Here is an 18214-nt window from a genome sequence, read left to right as displayed (position 1 = left end):
TTAATAAGGCACGAACCTTGTCAGGTCTTAAACAGCGAATAACAAGCATCCTTTGGAATTCTCCCAACTTTTCTTGCCACTCTGTGGGAAAATCTTCATGCTGAGGATTCTAAAAACACAGATAATTCAGGGTTTTTTTGTTTTTTTGGTTTTTTTTTTAGTGCATTTGTGAATTACCATTTATCTTAACTTGATACATCAATTCATAACATACTTTTCATTCATCTGCAGGAATGAGACTGATTTTTTTTTTTTTTTCAGTTATTATTTGTTGTTGGTTTTTTGTTTGTTTGTTTCCAAGAAAAAGCAATACACAAAGGGGGAAAAAAAACACAATTTCTGGGTGGAACTGAACATAAAAAGCAAAGGTAAGACCAAGTATGCCCTGGAACTTCCTTTGTAAGTGGCTTATGAATACTGTAGCTATGTTACAGCAGTTTTTGGACTAACAGCAATAAGCATATGGGGGCTTAAGTTCATACGCAAAACTGCTCTTTGGTTGTGTGTTACTGGTTATAAACTGTATGAGTGAAAAAGATGGCCTCTAGCTTCTATTGGAGAATGCTTTCTGAGACCCACTAACTAGCACTTTTTAACATGTATTCACAGGCAAATATTATGGCTGGAGCCAGATACCAAAAGAACATGCTTTTATCATCAGGAGGCCTAAGCACCCCTCCCAGATCACAACGGTGACAGACCGAGCCGTTCCTTTCCGTAAACCATTCAGCCTTCAGTAAAGGTCCTCATCATGGCATTCTCGATTTCTTAATTGCTTTAAAATATCAGGTAACCGATGACCTGACTGTGTAGGTCTTAATTTTTGAATGATACTTAAGTGAAGAAATTTGTTTATTTCCGTTTGGCTCTTTGAAAGCAGATAGCTGTCAATAAACAGACCCTGATTATTATCTCCTGAAAGTCAGCACCTTTACTTTATAAAGACATAACCTCAGAGTAGGTAATAATGTAGTCTCTTCACCCTTTGTTTCAAAGGCTGTAAGTTCTCTGTTAAGTTTCCCAATGACTAGTGCTGTAAGATGAACTAAAACTCTCAACTTAATGTATATATCAAGTAAAAGCAGAAGGGAAGCTTTGTTTCTGCTGTTTGCATGTTACCTGTGATCTGGACAATCCAAGGAGGTATAATCTGCTTAATTTCTCATGACCGTATGATAAATTTCAAGGAACTTTCCCCTCAAAAGCCCTTAGTTTTCCTCTCTACATCCATCAAGTACCTTTGTTAGAGAAAGGCTTTCTAAATCATTGAAGGAGATAAAAAGCAGCCTTTTTACAAAGAGTATTACAGGCCACTGGCTATTTCGCTGCATGTTAATATTTTCTCCTCATTTAAGGAATGGCTTTGCTGGACTAGCGTAAATGGCAGCTGTGGTTCCAGCGTATGAAGTGGTTATGGCCAGGCACAGTGCTATTGGAAAAGAGCAGTTTTTAAAACTGTTTGATCAGGAATTGCGTGTACCGTGAGCGCTCGGTGTATCAAGAAGCGGTATGATAAAAACAAAAGCCAAGAAAAGTTGACAGTAAGACAAATTGAGTGCAATTCATCTGCATGGTTTAGATTATAAGCAAACAGTAGTGAAAACGTATAAAGAAATCATTCACACTTATCTGTCGCTCTGGAATAGAACACAGGTCTCTCAAGTCCCATTTGAGTATATCTACGAAGTAAAGGTTGTTTCTGTTGCTGATTTTTAAGTTTACCCAGGAAAGCTGAACACCTACTTAACAGTATGAAAAGGCATCCTCGAAGCACGGTGAACAAATGTATAGACTGTTAAAGCAACAGTGGCCGACTTCAATTTAGCACATTTCACTTTTGCCTTATTCCCACAGGTTTTGCTGTCTTTTACTCCATCCCAAATAAATCAACTCCTGCAATTTGGTAACTGCCTGACAAACTGGCAATTATCTGCCACTCTGCACCATTTGCATAAATATGTACTTCAGTATATGCAGGAACATACCCTGTAAAATGACTATGTTTTATTTTTTCTGAGTAAACATATTTCCTATCTTAATTGGCTCATGAAAGCAAGCGATCAGGAATGTTAACTTACCATGCTGTCGTACACCTTTTTCCATTCATCTTTATGTTGTTCAAAATCCTTACGAAAGTTTGTGAAGCACGATAAGTCTTCCAGCCGACAAATTTCATCCCAGGATTGTGGAGGAAGCCAGGTGCATGGATTAGGGAAGGGATTGTCCAAGCCTATACCGCCAGTCAACAGGAATTTCCACTCGTCCTCACTGATCTGCAGAGAATAATACTGCTCTCAGTACTGAATGGATATAATCCAATATTTTAACATGTTCTACAGGAAATCACTATGCTTGTCTAATTTCTTAGACTAATAGAAAAACAATGCTATCCCAAAGCATTTATTGTCTGATTTTACATACGAATGAATTTGAAAAACTGTGTAACTTAAGATATAAGGTCATTTTACAATGATTTTCATCTGCATTCCTGAGTTGGAGGAATGAGCAGTTCTAGATAAAGCTCTCTATTAAATTAATTCTTAATTCTGAACATTTTGATGTGGAAAAAGTGAATAAAACAGAGCCCATAAGGAAAACATTTCAGGGAATGATGCAGTTTGAAACTGTTTTACTGTAATGCTAGTCCAAATATGAAAAACAACTATCAGTCCACTGCATGTCTCATTCCTTTATCTCAAAACTGCGATGGCTTGTATTTTGTACGTACTAGTCATTTGTTACTGTCAGCTCTCAAAGGTATTTGTTTAAATGCTTCCAAGAGACTCTGAAACCACTGAGCAGTTTTAAGTATTGCTTTGCAGTTAATGAGGTTAAACCAAGTATATTTCATTGCGAATTGAAAACATTTTAAAAAGTGAAAAGGAAAGAAAAAAATCCTAGGAAAGATAAACTTTGTAAAGAATTTTTATAAACTAATAAAATTCATGTTTGCTTCTCAGGAATTTTTTGTAAAAATTAGAAACGTTTAATGCTTCATTTGAAAAATGAGTCATTTCTTAAGTAACCTCTTACAATTCATTTTTTTACTTTTAGAATTCACAATACATTTATATATAGTATAATTTTGTGCAACATTAACCCTAAGAATAATGTAGGGAGGACTTAGGTTTAAGTAATATCTAGAAAAACTATTATCATCTAATGCAGTTTTGCCACCGGTTTGCTGCAAGTTTATTTTATTCAAGAGACTCTTTTCCAGTTATTCTAATTGCTTATTAAAATCAAACAAAATGGCTGATTAAATATTATTAGTATTTATAAAGCTATTTTCCTATTTTATCCTGAAAATTCTTAAGGCCGGTCGTTTAAAAGTATGGTTTAATATATATCAGACTCAACTCCACGTTATTTTTAATTCCTTACCATTTTCTCATGTTTCAGGAGATTCACAGTTAAACAAAAAGAGAAGAGCAGCTTGTCCTTTTCAAACAGTGAACGACAGATATTTACGTAAAGTGAGTAAGTGAAATGATCCTTGAGAATCTTCAATCTAGAGGTGTCAGGAAAAGAACAAACTTCTGTTAATATCACGCTTAAAATCTGTGCATGTTTGACATCTATTAGAAATAAATTGCATGTCCGTAGTTGTAACAAACTTTCTGGTCAATTATCCTCAAAAGAATCATTAAAAATGCATACCAATTTGTGACAAAAATGACAAATGCCAGCATTATGACTCCTCAACGCATTTTGCGGAGGAAATGAGCGGTCTCCTTTGGGAGTGACACACAAGAACAACGACCTTAAAATTCATTATGAATAAAAATACCACAGCCCAAATCCAAAAAGCTGATTTTTCATTGTCTTCTGAAATCCATTTCCCATTCTACAGACGCTAACATGGCAAATATATGACAAAGTTATTACAATTAATTCTTTTCTTTAAAGAATATTTAAAAAAAAGCCATCAATACAGCTTTCTTTCAATAAGATTTAAGTTAGAGCAGTCAAAGTAATGAACAGCTCATAGAGATGGGTAGAAACTGAGCACCTGCATTTGTACAATTATTTCAAATAAAGGAAACAATGATGAAGAACATTAGTATCTCAGAACATGTAGAATAGCATCTAATTAGTGCAGACAAGCCAAGACACAAAATCCCACATGAATTATTAACTAACAGGGAATGTTCTGTGCCTTGGCAGGTCTGCTTTATTATGTCTTTGCTCGGCAAAGCTGTGAAAATCAGTTATGCCAATCGTGCCCCGGGAACGCGTGCTGTCAGCTGCAATTCAGGTCCCAGTATCTTTTTATTTCTGTTAGCATAAAGTTTTTGTTTCAAATAAGCTAAGTAAAAAAAAACTTTTTTCTTATTGCTCACTGACTTGGATTTGGAAACATAGGCATATGCGGCATCTTTGATAACCAGGTATGTTAATCTCGAACTATACAGACCTTGACTAAATTCTAATGTGAAAAGAGTCTTAGTAACTCAGTATGCCATTAAAACAAATGCTATACATTAAGCACTACCTTATCAGGTACTACACCTTACTTGTATTTAGATATAACATAGATTGTAACAGATAATCCACAACTTGTAATCTGCAACGCTGTTTTTTTTCTGCAGTCGTTTCTCCCATCTTTTGTTCACTGAATGAACACAGCTAAACTAGCTAAGCGACAGAAGCAAACCTCTGTGAATTTAATCCATGGATCTGAAGATCAAAAAAGCTGCTGAAGTGGAACTTATTAATTGAAGTGATTAAGTGCTGAAAAGATCTCTTAAGAAACTCTCAGTGCGAATAATTCACTTCAGCACTGTATTTTGTATAATCCTAGTGTGACCTTAATTGTTCACATGTATAATAAAGCCAGGACTTGCTTTTACGAGATCACTAAACACTGCAGTTTCTCCTGTTTGCGTGAAGCGAAACTGGAAGAGGGAAGGACATCCCGCATACAAAACGATAATTGACCAGTCCAACCTTTTCTGGGTTAACTATTACTGCTTTTTCTACTCTACAGCCAAAAGCCCCAGTGACAGGACTTCATTCTCTCTTATCGGTTGTGTGAAAGTTTTTATTCTGCTTCTGGAAGGCATACAAAATCAAGAGGTAAAATATAAAATTTAAATGATTGGACCGTTTTAATCTGTCTGCTGCTTTGCAATTTAACACGTGGCTTAAGCTTGCAATTACTAAATAAAATATTGGTATAGACTGCAATTGTTTTATATTATAACCTTTTGTTACTAGGAATACATTATCTTCCAGAAAAATATCTGGAAGAGATGTACAGGGACTTTCAAAATGCAATGCCTGACACAACACGCTTTGCAGAAATGGCAATAACTTTTCTAGAGTAACAGATTACAAATGGTAAGTTATACCTCTTACCTTGTTTGTAAATCTTCGGATTTCTCTGAGTTATCTATAGACATGATGAAAAGGTTAATAAACCACATGAGAGAGTACTGATACATTGGCTCAATGTTGGCTAGATCAGAAATGGAAAAAAACAAGATAGTCGAATGGATGGAAATAGGACGATAGCCCATACGAGTGTCATCGATCTTCTTTTCTGTTTCTTCGGCTACAGCTTGCTTTTCGGAAATCTCATTAGCCAGAACTTTGGAAGAAGACAATATCTTAATAGCAGTTTCATCCTCTAAAATGTTTCCTTCTGAAGCCGAAAGAACTTCCAAAATCTTGTCTTCTATTTCTTTTAGTTGCCTATGATAACATACAATTTTTTTTCATATTAAATTCTGTTATTTTCAGCTAGTTTTATAGAAGGTTATTTGTAGACTCTATCCACAGTATGCAACTTACATAACTAACCTTTTTATACTTGTTATTAAGCATTGGCTTATATTTCTGAAAAATTAAGCTAATTTTAGACCAGAAATAGACATTGCAAAGGGAGAGAGCGCTGCAACATTTCAAATGCTACACGTTTTATGATTTGACATGTGGGAAAAAATGCCTACTGCACGTGCAATAATTGCAAATATAAGACATGATGAAAAAAAAAACCAAAAACACTGTGAAACACCAACATTTGTGAGGACAGCAAATCAAACATTAATAACAATTTGAAAGGGACATATAAAAACAGAAGACAGGATTGGGAGTTTGCTCTACTGTGACATATTCCCTTGCTAAGTTCTTGAGTATTTTATTATGATTCCCTACATACCAAACTGGTGAGAGAAAGCCACAACCAATACGAATATGACACCATGTATTTTAATCAGCCTAAAACCTTAATGGGAGAAGTGTGGGCTCTCAAAAATAAGTCATGAATTTCCCATTAAATCGGGCCAACATAATAGAGCAATTAAAAATGCCTCTGATATGTATTTCCTACTATTCTGATCTTCTGAAACCGCAATCTGCTTCCATCCCGAGCAAGGGAAATTATCTTGGTACCTTTTATTCGCAGCCCCTTGGAGGATAAGGGCTTGTTTTTCAGCTTCAAGATCTGGCCTTTCTCTTGCAACTACTATTCCAAGAAGCTGATCCTGCATTCCTTCTGAAGTTATCATGAAATTCAATAACGTTACCTGTTAGAAGGAAGATGTTTAGAAATGTGATCATATGCAATTAAAACACTTCCTCATTTACAGGATGAGGACTGCGTAACAACATATTATACCAAAACTGGACAGTAAATGAAATGCAGATGAGAGTTTAAGATTTTGTACTGTAAAGTTAATGCCAGGATTAACCCAAGAAATTAACCATGAGACTGTTCTCATTCCATTCCTTAAAATTACAATGAAACTCTAAATATTAATGCTTCAAGAGACCAGCTCATGTAACATATATGAACACTCGTACACTACAAAACCATATTCCCCGTTGATACCCTTATGCTTCCTATAGCCTTCTCAGAGAGATTTCTATTTAAAAAAATACAAATACTGATCACATTTTAGAAATTTAATTAACTTCTTAGTTCTTATTATAAAATCTTTGCCATTTTCACAAAGTAAGTGGTAACACAGATGCTGGTGTTACGCTTTTAATTAATATTAATCTTGCAATGTATATTTTCCCCCTTTCATAGCCCTGTTTGCTTCCACTTTACATTGTTATTACAGCAGATATTTGTATCCCACTAATAGCATAACATCATCTTCTCTTTTTCATGAATAAATAACAGTAATGGTAAAAAAATAAAACATTTTAAAAAGTTGTTCACTAGAAGAATTTCTGTGCCCTAACATATTTATAACTGAGTCAATAAATGCTCTGGCTGAAACGGCCAAAAAAAATGTTTTCTATGTAAACAGTAAAAAAAATTCATCAGCAGTAGAGACTACAGAATAGTTGATGGACATAGTTCAAAACGAAAAAAGTCAACTCACTGATCAAAGACTTAGCTTGAAGGAACTCTCTAATAGTGACTATAGATTCTCCTTGTGCTTTTTTCGTATGCACAGACGATCATTTTCATAGTCAGAAAATACTGACTAGTATTTTCAGAGAAAGTTTTCTTTGAACCTCAGGATTAGTTAAGATACTTAATATCCATATGATCAATTTGTCTTGGTATTATTCCACTAATGATATCCAAAAGCGGTCAAAAAGGTTTTTTGTGAGCTTTGCTTGCTTTCTTATTTCTCTTCTTGCTTTTTATTTCTCTTAAAATACAGCATTGATGGGTATTCATTACACAACACCTCATTTGAGGCTCTTTCATTGCTGTCTTTAAACAGGAATTTTGAGAGGAAGTTCGATTGTACTTGACTCTAAGAAACGTTATGACCTTTACAAACATCGTAGCCTACTTTTTCCCCATCTTCTCTACCAATTTTAATACTGGTAACCTAAAGGGAAATATAGGAGGGATCTGTTTATAAACAGCAGGAATATTTCAGAAGCTTCATTTCTCCTCCTCGAAGCAGACGGCTTGCAACAAGCAGCTTTGGGATAACTTTCAGACAGAGGTACTGTGCTCTGAAACATCGGCTGGCTCATATACCCAAACCTCTGAGGACTAAGCACCCATGTTAGAATCTATGGTCTTCCTTAGCCTTCGAGGGATGTAATTATATTTTAATGGACATGAATACAACAGAGTTCTTAGAGCTGAGAACCGTAAGTTTTTTTTTTTTTTTACTGCTTTTCTAATTACAGCGTTTCTGATAAATACTCTTAAAAATGGAGGAAAGATTCTCTGAATGGTTGATAACTGTGAATATGTATTTGTATTGCAAAGACGTGTAAGTAAAATATATGTGTCTTTGAAGGCTTCGCTCTATAAGACACCAGAATTCATTACGATCATTACTATGAAACAAGATATCTGTATCATTAACTATTTTCTCTAGACTCTTTTCCATTACCTAGCTCCAGAGTAATCTTCATGGTAATTAATTACACCTAGGGCCGTTACAATTATGTTCAGACAAAGTTATTTACATACTATTTTTCAGTCTGCTCCCTGCATCAATTGCTGATTGGCAACTAGAAGATTATAATTCTATTAAATCAAAACAACTCTTGGGAAATTACTTTCATATAATTTTATAAACAAACGTACTACTCTAAATCTTTTGGAAGCTCTCTTCCTTTTATATTTCATCTTTTTTGTTTGTTTGTTTTTGTTTTTCCCTGAACCTGAAGGTAATTATCTTTTAGGAGAATTCATTTTTGTTCATTTGTCCTGATTTCAGTATTCCTACGTAGTTGAAACTTCAGCCTAACACATTGCTGAATATCAAATTTACGAAGCTTGATTTAAAGATTCTGCTTTTCGGTACAGCACTTAACCCAAATGTCAATTACCAATATTTTTCAATTAAAAATTCTTTAAAAGCAACGATGAATAAACAACCAATTTTGTTCTTGAAAGCAGGAAATGCTTTTTTGTTGTTTCTTGAAGATAAAAATAAGAATTGTTCACAAATACTAAAACCTGGACATAATTTTTATATCTTTCATAAACAAGGCACAACATCAGAAATTAACTATACTAAAGAAATCTGGAATTATATTAATTCCCTGTATACACTTCTGTAATTACTAAATTACTGATTACTAAAAAGCAGTGGGAGATACAGACTGGAAGAGGTGTTAAAATAAAGTAACTTTTTCTTAGAGTATGAAAATATGTTGGTATTGCAAGGTGAAGTGTTAGTTATGAGAAACAACACCAGTCTTCCAGCAGTGCCAAAAAAATAAGACAGTCACTAAGTGAGGAGGAATCAACAAGTGTCGAAGAATTTACCCTACTGTAGCCAAGAAAGCATTCTAAAATTCTAAAAAACAGAGTTGTAAACTCAATTTCAAAATTCTCACCTTGACGGATATTTCTGGAAGATAATGTGGATTTCTCAGCTTAGTTGAAATATAAAAGCGGAATTCGGGAGAATACTCAATAGTGGAGTCTCCGAGGCAAATGCATATACTTCCTGACTGCTTAAACGTCTGTTTGAGCAATAGAGGCTCGAGAATAGGATCCAGTTCTTCTCCAATATTCTCTAGAAGCACTTTAAGGTAACATAAGAATTAGTAGTTAGCACTTATAAGCAGTGCACAAAAAATAAAAATTAATTGGACAAAGTTTAGAGATACAAATGACGTTTCTTAGCATGTTCAGCCAATTGAAAATGGAATTTTAAAACTGTATTTTTAATTTCTTCCTTTTTTCCTAGTATTTTATCTATTTTTCAAACAAGCAAAAGAAACTTGTGTTATTGCTGCCATTGGAGTAGAACAGCAGTTTAAGATTACCATTTTTAATAAGGGACCTAACAACAAATTGAATGCTACATGTCACCAAAACAAGCCACTTCGAGAACCCACGTTGTCTTCTCTTTCAGTGTAAGACTATAAAAATATAAAAATCGGAAGAGAAATAACAGAGAATAAACAATGTGTTTTTTTCCTTGAACTCCAGTTATCCATTAAAATTAGCTGCAATTATCACTGTGTAATCTATTAACTAACTTGTTTGCATTTGCGGGTACAACAGAACCATGGCAGTAGCAAATCTAGCGTACAGAATCCAGGAATCATTAAATGATCACAGCCTAGCAATCTAGTAACTCATACCCTTAAAAAGCCATAAATAGAAAACAACATTACTTTATAGAAATCAAACGGTAGTAATATGAAAATAAAGATGTGATAAATCTTGCAGAATGATTAGAAGATAGCAATTAAACCGAGGATTAGAATCATTTTCTCTGAAGAGATAGCTTATAACCTACATCGAGGATATCAACTATGACAGCTACAACTGGATTCCAAAAGAGAACCACTGCAGTTCCATTATTTAGTTATCTTACCCTCTCTGGGTTCTTTTGTAATTTACACTGTTGTTATTTGGTAACTTACCAGGACTGCCAAATTGAATGCAATTTTCCAGTGTTGTAACAAACTGAGAGTCGCTGAGCTTGATTACGTGCAAGTTATTGACTTTTTCCATATTCTTTATCCATTTATTTGCTTGACCCTGAGGATCTATCATAAGAGGCCATCGTCTTGCATTACTGAAGAGAAAAATACAAATTTCAAGGCTGAAATGTAAGCTCTTAAACGTTACCCTGAAGTAGGTTTTAAGGCAATGTGTTTTCTTTTTTCATTAAAACAAAAGCATGCAAGTCCAAAAATCCTATTAGCTACATACTCGGCTATAATCTTTACTGGATTAAGAGGAAAAACAAAACTTCAAGTTATTTGCTCACAACTATAACTTTCCCCTTTCAAAGTAAGTACTCAGAATAATCATATTTCAATCCTAGAAAGACTAGCCTCATTTAATTTTATAATCCTTTCAAAATAAAAATATGGCTTTAAGTTTTGAACTTTTGAATAGCTTTAATGGAGTAAACCTAAGTTAACATTTCCAAGTGAACAAATAGAATTTTTGATGTAAGAGGTGTTTTGTACTTCCAGGGTCTCTTCTTTTAAACCCAATCCTAAAGCACAATGGACAGGAAGAATATCTGGATTTTATTTCTGCCAGACTTGTAACTATTTTGTAGATATATTTTTGTCAGCATTCTTTACCGTGTGTAGGTTTGTTAACTAAAGAAAGATTCTCTAACAACGGCCAAACACAGAGGGCTTTCATAGCTGTTAAAGCCATTACTTATTGACAGAAATACATAAGCAATCACTGTGTGTATTTCCAAAAATATTACTGAACGGCTCTCAAATTCTACTTTTTTTTTTTTTTTTTTTTTTAAAAAGTGTTTATTGTTATAAAAACCTCAGGTTGCATTTTATATTGTTCTTGAGATCAGAAAAAAACAAAAGTAGACGTACACATGTAAAGACAAGCATAACATGCAATTTCAACCAGAGGTAAACTTGGTTTGTAATTCTGAAAAACGAGATATCATTATTTAGTTTTAAAACGCTAATCATCTTCTCATTAATTCAAATGAAATTTTGATCAAAGATTTCTAAAAGCGATGTGATGGGATGTACTGTGGAAGCAGTGGATTCATTAAGAATTGTCAACTTTGGAACCTAAGTGATTGAATTTAATTAATACAGTAATTGCTTACTAAGTTCCATACATTTATAATCACAGCATTCCTCTGCAAACTTCAGATACAAGTTTTGCTTCCAGACATACTATCAATTCTAATTTTAAAGTTCGAAAAATACGTTAAGCTTTTTAGCTAGTGAGTTATTCTTCAGCATCTGTTTAGTTTTGTACTCATATCACCTGCCTTATTATCAAAGCTGAATTATTAACTACACAGCTATGTTTCTAAACTTTAGCTTAATATACAGTATTAAAGTGTGAAAACATTAGCTCTGCTCTAAAAGAAGTATCCAACCACCAGTGTTATACAACATTAGCCTCCATAAACGGCAAGGAGAATTTTCATGTAAACGGTAACAAAAATTAAAGATTTGTATCACCGAGTTCATGCAATGCAATATTGCAGAAAAGATGTGAGGTACGTGTTATATAGTTATCTGCTGACAAGTTTGCCAACCAATACCCTGGTTATAAGAAGTTTTTATTCTTTGTACAGAAAATACTGAGCCAACAGATGTGAAATTAAGTACACAAGGAAAGTAGCTGAAAAATCAGTAGCTGTGTACTGGCAAGCATACTGGACATAAGTTACAGGTTCTTCGTGAAGCCGTAACAAGACTGGATGTTGTGCCATTTGGCAAAATACTGTTTGCAGACAAGTAGTTCAGATGTATAGCATCTCCAGTGAGACGTGAGGGAAAAAGTAAGTTACTTTCAAAGAAAGTTTTAGAAAATAATCTCTGTTAGTACTCCAGAACCACCCCTTGGTAGTAACAGACAACACATTTCTTTTACTTAAAGAGAGCTTTAGTTTCCAAAGGATGGATACTTCCATATCTACTAATTATACTACAAGCATAGAATTTAAAATTCTATTCTTTCTGTTCTAGCACTGTTCATGATTTTAGAATAGGCTAAATCCAATATTTAGAATAGAATGCTTATAACTTTGTATTTCTTCTGCGAATAACTTCTGTTCAGTCAATCCACCATAAAGAATGGATCAACAAAAACCGACTGTCATAAATACTTTATATATTTTAATTTGAATGTTAGTAACATTTTGGGTTGGGTTTTTTTGGCCTGTCTTCACTCATATTTGGAGACATCCAAAGCACAGGTGAAGCAATTTAGAATATCTTAAATTGAAGAGTAATCCAGTATGGAGCATGTGTGTAAAATATCATTTCTTTTGGAATCATTATAGCAACCCAGAGGAGTTTAAAAGCATGAAAAGGAATTCACATACCTACAAACTTCACATTACAAAGGTAAAGGGTATTACAAGTATTTCTTCAAAGTGAAACATGACAGTCATTTATTTATTTTATAACTTTGGTTATCAAATCAGCTGTGCTGTAGAAAACTATCTACGCAGGTAGTTAACAGAAAAGCACACTGTAAGAAAGCACTGAGAAACAATTATCCATTTTAATATTTATTTATTCTACTTACGAGATAATGATGCCATTATCAATAGAAAATGCATCAGAGGGTAACCCGGCAATATTCCAAGCTCTGATTTCCACTGGCTCTCCCAGGGTAGTCGTTAAAGCAAAATCATCAGAACAAGGAATGTTCTTTGCTTTACATAGTAACGTCCACTCTGTAGTCTGCATCTAGATGAGAAAAGAAGCAAATGTTAAAGTTCTGCCTGTTTACAACATTTCCAAAACTAAAATATTTTTTCAAGGCATTTCCTGTACTACACACTACAGACAAGTTCGCCATATCTCCAACTGGGGAGAAACTCATCCTTATGTATGGGATGTCTAAAAATGTCACTAAAAATGCCTTTGCAAGTGATCTCTATGTATGAAGTATACACATATTTGGTTAGAGATGCCTCCATATGTCTTTTACGAATATCATCTATGCTACAGTTTTCACTTGCCAGGAATACAGTTCAGAACCCTTTACAGTAATTCACCAAAAAATAATTTCCCAGACACAATGTGTTACTTAAAATGTGCTTATACAAATAAAACACAACACTCTCAAAGTTATGTAAATAGGATTTGTAAAACCTGCTATTTATTGATTTATTGATACTTATATATACTTTTATTGATACTTATAGAACAAACTCTCTGTATAAAAGATTCAAAACAGAAGTATCAAAATATTTACATTATGAAGAAAACAATGGATTGGAGCAGCATAACATTTTCTTGATCAAAATTAGGAGAAGAAGTGAGGTGCATTAAATTTAGATTATTGCAAAATACATGCATGAAATTTCAATGCACATTACTTTTCTGTAGCTGGATGTAAATGCTCCTAGGTAAGCTACAATTCCTGATGAAATAAGCACATCTCCAGTCAAGTTGACGTACTGCTTTGCCAGCCCCAAAGCGGTCTCATTCCACCGAGTTTTCTCACCACCAAGGCCTCCAATCAATTCCTCCGCTCGCTGCAATTTTTTGCAACATAAGTCAACCTTAGTGGAAAAAGAAGCAAAATTGATGATATTACACAATCACTTTAAAGACGCTTGACAAATATGAGAAAAAGTATTCAGAATTATTGTCTCCATGCAGGTGCTTTCTTTTGCTATTTCACAAAGCATAAACAAAACATCTAGTTACAACTGAAATGTTTAAAGAGCAAAAACAATCTTGCTACCAGCACAGTAAAACCCACTACATTTCAGCAGTGTTTTCATCTAAATTAAGAAAGATAACCAATATAAAACACACAATTTATAATAGCTCCGCATATGAAATGGAAAGTAATAAGTCAGCAAAATGATCTACATGTCTCAAGAGAATCAAAAACACTCCCAAGAAATGACTGTCTAATTAAAGTAGGTATACTACTTCCTATGAGAAAAACACCCTTATGAATATATAATCTGCATTTCCATTGTTGCGGGCTTTTATCTAAATCAGCTTTCCACATTTTTTCCAGGTTTTCCAATTTGATTTAACAAGAAATTAATCCAGCTCTGTTTGAGTTCCTGGCTATCCGGACACATTTCAGGCAAAGGAAAAGATAAAACATTGCTGTTCCAATCCCTTCTCTTTTCTGCTAGCCTCAGCAGTCAATTTACAATACGTGAGTAACAAACTGCTCATGCAGTTTAGTCCTTCCTTTCTCTTCCAAACTCTACCATATCAGGATGCACACGAAATACAGGAAGAGCCGAGTTTAACCACAGGCAAGAATTCAGGCTCCATTTCACATTCAGATAGTATTCTCATAACTAAACCTTACGATGTTGCATTACAAATCTTACAAACGTAAAATAAAAATCTGTCATCTAAAGATTGCCTGTCTCTGCACATACGGCAGTTTGCAGTCAGGAACAGAGTTTACCAGGAACGTGATAAAAAAAAAAAAAAAAAATTTGGCACAGAAGGTGTAAATAAAACCTCAAATGTACTGGCCCGAAAATTGAAGATTAATCAAACCCACTTAAATCACTGAAAATTAACTACTTCCAAAGAAAGCAGTTATGAACGAGGATGCAGAAGAGTGGTGTCGGTAAATTCACAACACCCACATTTTTCATTACTCTAAAACATTCATTCCCTATGCTTTGTCCGTTTGGAACTTCAAGACTATATTGCTGAAATAGAAAGATGTTAATCTAAAAGTAAGACATCATATTGGCCGTTAAAAAGCAAAATACCTCTTGATAAGGAAGTAAATTTCAAGTAACTGCTGAAAAAAAATCAAAGGAACAACAGTTCATATTTTGCATCGCGTACCTGAGTTTCTAAGTCGACCTTCTCCTGATTCTTGGATTCCAGCGTCTGCTGGAGTAGAGCCAATTTATCCTGGACTTCTTTCAGGTCAGCTTGTTTCTTCATTAGACCTTCCATGGCAATCTTAAATTTTCCTTCAGCTTCGTTCAACTTCAGCTTTTTGGGTGCAACATTTTTTATCACTCTAAACAAACACAAAGAATAAATTAACACCTGAAAAATAGACCCTCACTCCAGAATTACTATTAAAAACAGTTAACACAGAAAAGACAAAGCGAAACATCAGCAACTCAGCAATTACGCAATGTTCTGTTTTTCTCTATTTGACAGTATGCGAAGACAATTGGTATTTACTTCATTTACTCCATTACTTATTTCTGTCCTGCTACAGACTGACTTCAGCAATTTCTGCAAAACTTTCTGTAATAACTAATGCCTTACAGTGAAAATGGTTATCCTTCCCAGCCGTGTCTCAGTTAATTGCATCTTAGAATCCATTACAGATGGATTTAAGCCATTAGAAACACATAAATAATTGTATTAAGTTACAGACACACTGTACACATGCAAAGAGCTAACCCACAAAAAAAACAAAACAAAAAAACAACAATAGCTTCTCATCCCCAAAAATCTATTTTCCAGTTTTGAAGATTCCAGTATTTTCTACTAATGCTTCCATCAGGAGAACACTGGAAGCACCTCAAAATTGAAAACATACCATTTATCTTTCCAAAAACATAGCAAGACGAGGTAACAGAATGTCCCTAGCTTAAGTGAGATATTTGATGTGCTCAAAGAGTTATTCCACAAGTATTAGCACCATAATTAATTAATCCTCTCTCTTGCTTCTAAGTTGCATATCCTCTTCGAAATCCACATTTGTATTTAAGTTTCTCTCAATAAAATAGGTCACCACAACATTTGAAGTTGTTATCAAATGCAACTCAACCAACTATGCATTTCCTAACATTTTAGTCAACGGCTAAAATTCTCTATAATGAAGGTACGCGCTACTTACCATGACTCAAATCATAAATTGACCTTAGTCACCCAGTGGTGGTTTACTGTTTAATGTGGGTTCCGGGCATTTCAACGTAGGAAAAATCATCAGAACTATGTATATTTTCTCAGAGCACCAAAAACGGTGTGCGACATAAGGTATTCTTGGGGCTGGATATGGGTCAGAAACTTCCAAAGACATTTCAAGAGAACTTCTGTTCACTACACAACTATCTAATAAGCTTTACTTTATTTGCTAACTGAATAAAACCTGGCTCCTGTGCCTTCTCAGAAAAATCTAGAACTGAAGATGAAGATATACACCTTAACATCAGAAATCTTCTACAAATGAATCTTTACGACTGCTTGTTTGCACAAATCTTGCACTGGTAAGAAATAACATCAAATCTCTTTTAGTCCAAAAAGGAACTCATTTCTCAAAAAAGTTTATATTAGCTATTATTGTTATATGTACTTACTTATCATAAACATCCATGGCTATGACCCATTTGCACAGACCCTCTGCTGCCGTGGAAGCATTTCGAACCTTTTCTGGTACAAATTCAGGATTTGTTAGATAATGATTTCTTATGATGGCCATGTAAGCCGGGGGAATGTTATCCTTGTCATATTCATGAAGAGACTGAAGAAATCTTATGTCACCCAGAAGTCTCTTAGCTGGACCCCAGAAATCCTCAATTTTCTTTCCGGAACCTGATGGATCAGGAATCCTATCGGCCTTGATACCTTTCAGGATGCATATAGCTTCCATTACAAGCTTGACTCCAGCAGGAGGACTCTTCATGGACTTAACCACTGTAATATCCTTAGAAACACACAAACAAATGAAGCAAAACAAAGAAAAACAACCAACTTTTAGAACTCCAAACACAGGTTTGAATTAATTCCTCTGTTACAGTAGAAATAATAAGCCTTTTCTTTCAAGGTAATATTTTCCCATGTACGCCTACTATTTTCAAACTTCATCATTTGAAACATATTATGATACCAAAAGCTTGTGTAGTTCATATGTCTATAAATTTTTTTCCAAAATAAAAGTGAACAAAATGAAAGTAAACTATATATATATATATATATATATATATATATATATATATATACATACACACACCCCCCTATTTATATATTNCCCCCCCCCACCTCCCTCCCACTGTATTTCTCTCTTTAAATCGCTATGGAGTTTAAATTAATATTTATTCCTAAACAAAAACATTGACAACTAGTTAACAAAGAATTTGGAGGATTAAAAAAAGTCTCATCTGTAACTCATTTTTGTATGTGCTTTTTCTACTCCTTCATCAGCAGCAGGCATTGCATTTCAATTACCGAGTTCAGATGTTCCACTGCTAACCTTCAGTTCAGGCTCTATCACAGTATTTCCAAACTTACAAAATCAATTCAGCAGTGGATTAGATTTGGGATACCACAAGGTAATAACTATCTCCAACCACAGAATTAAATCAATTAGTACTCTGGTCAGTTTTGAAAGTCCCCCAGAATAAACTAAAGGAGGAAAGAAGCAACTAAGAAAAACAGTGCATCACAAACATGTAAATTACTATTTTCTAATATGAATAAGCCATGTTTAAAAGACAAATGCGTAAACATAACACAAAAGAACAAAATAATTACACACATGCAAATGCAACTAATTAAACAGAAGGTTTGCAAACCAAAGATTTATGCAAGATCATCCTTCTCGAATAGTAGCTGCGTGAAAATTCAAGCAACAACCTTTCTCAGAGAACACATACCTTAAACATTAATGGATTTCTAGAATCTCACAATTATCTTGCCAGTTGCTGCTAGATTTTGACATTTTCCCCAAGGTTTTGTTTTGTTTTTGAGAGTTCTACTACCTTGGCAATTTGGACAGAAATACGTACATTTATGTTCTGGAAATCTTTACTCATGCCACAGAAACAGAGAGAAATGATAAGACTGGATGAAAATATAAAGAAATTAACTACAGTTAATAGAGCTTTAAGCTTTGCTTTAAGAACAGCAA

The 18214-nt window shown here is 34.2% G+C and overlaps 1 protein-coding gene across 2 annotated transcripts in view; it reads right to left on the bottom strand.

Annotated features, from left to right (window-relative positions):
* Positions 1-18214, bottom strand: part of DNAH7 (dynein axonemal heavy chain 7) — an 83989-nt gene that overhangs the window by 12459 nt on the left and 53316 nt on the right. For both annotated transcript variants that reach the window (XM_015867666.2, XM_015867665.2), the window contains exons 43-53: positions 16665-17011; positions 15190-15370; positions 13731-13916; positions 12932-13095; positions 10315-10469; positions 9274-9464; positions 6397-6530; positions 5362-5697; positions 3385-3511; positions 2079-2273; positions 17-109 (exon numbers count right to left, since the gene is read on the bottom strand). In XM_015867666.2, coding sequence (XP_015723152.1) covers positions 17-109; positions 2079-2273; positions 3385-3511; positions 5362-5697; positions 6397-6530; positions 9274-9464; positions 10315-10469; positions 12932-13095; positions 13731-13916; positions 15190-15370; positions 16665-17011 — 2109 coding nt within the window. The remainder of the gene's footprint in view (positions 1-16; positions 110-2078; positions 2274-3384; positions 3512-5361; positions 5698-6396; positions 6531-9273; positions 9465-10314; positions 10470-12931; positions 13096-13730; positions 13917-15189; positions 15371-16664; positions 17012-18214) is intronic.

This window comes from Coturnix japonica, chromosome 7, assembly GCF_001577835.2.
Source record: "Coturnix japonica isolate 7356 chromosome 7, Coturnix japonica 2.1, whole genome shotgun sequence".
Classification (NCBI taxonomy): domain Eukaryota; kingdom Metazoa; phylum Chordata; class Aves; order Galliformes; family Phasianidae; genus Coturnix; species Coturnix japonica.
The sequence above is the reverse complement of the archived record's forward strand: the minus strand, read 5'-3'. Positions and strand labels throughout refer to the sequence as shown.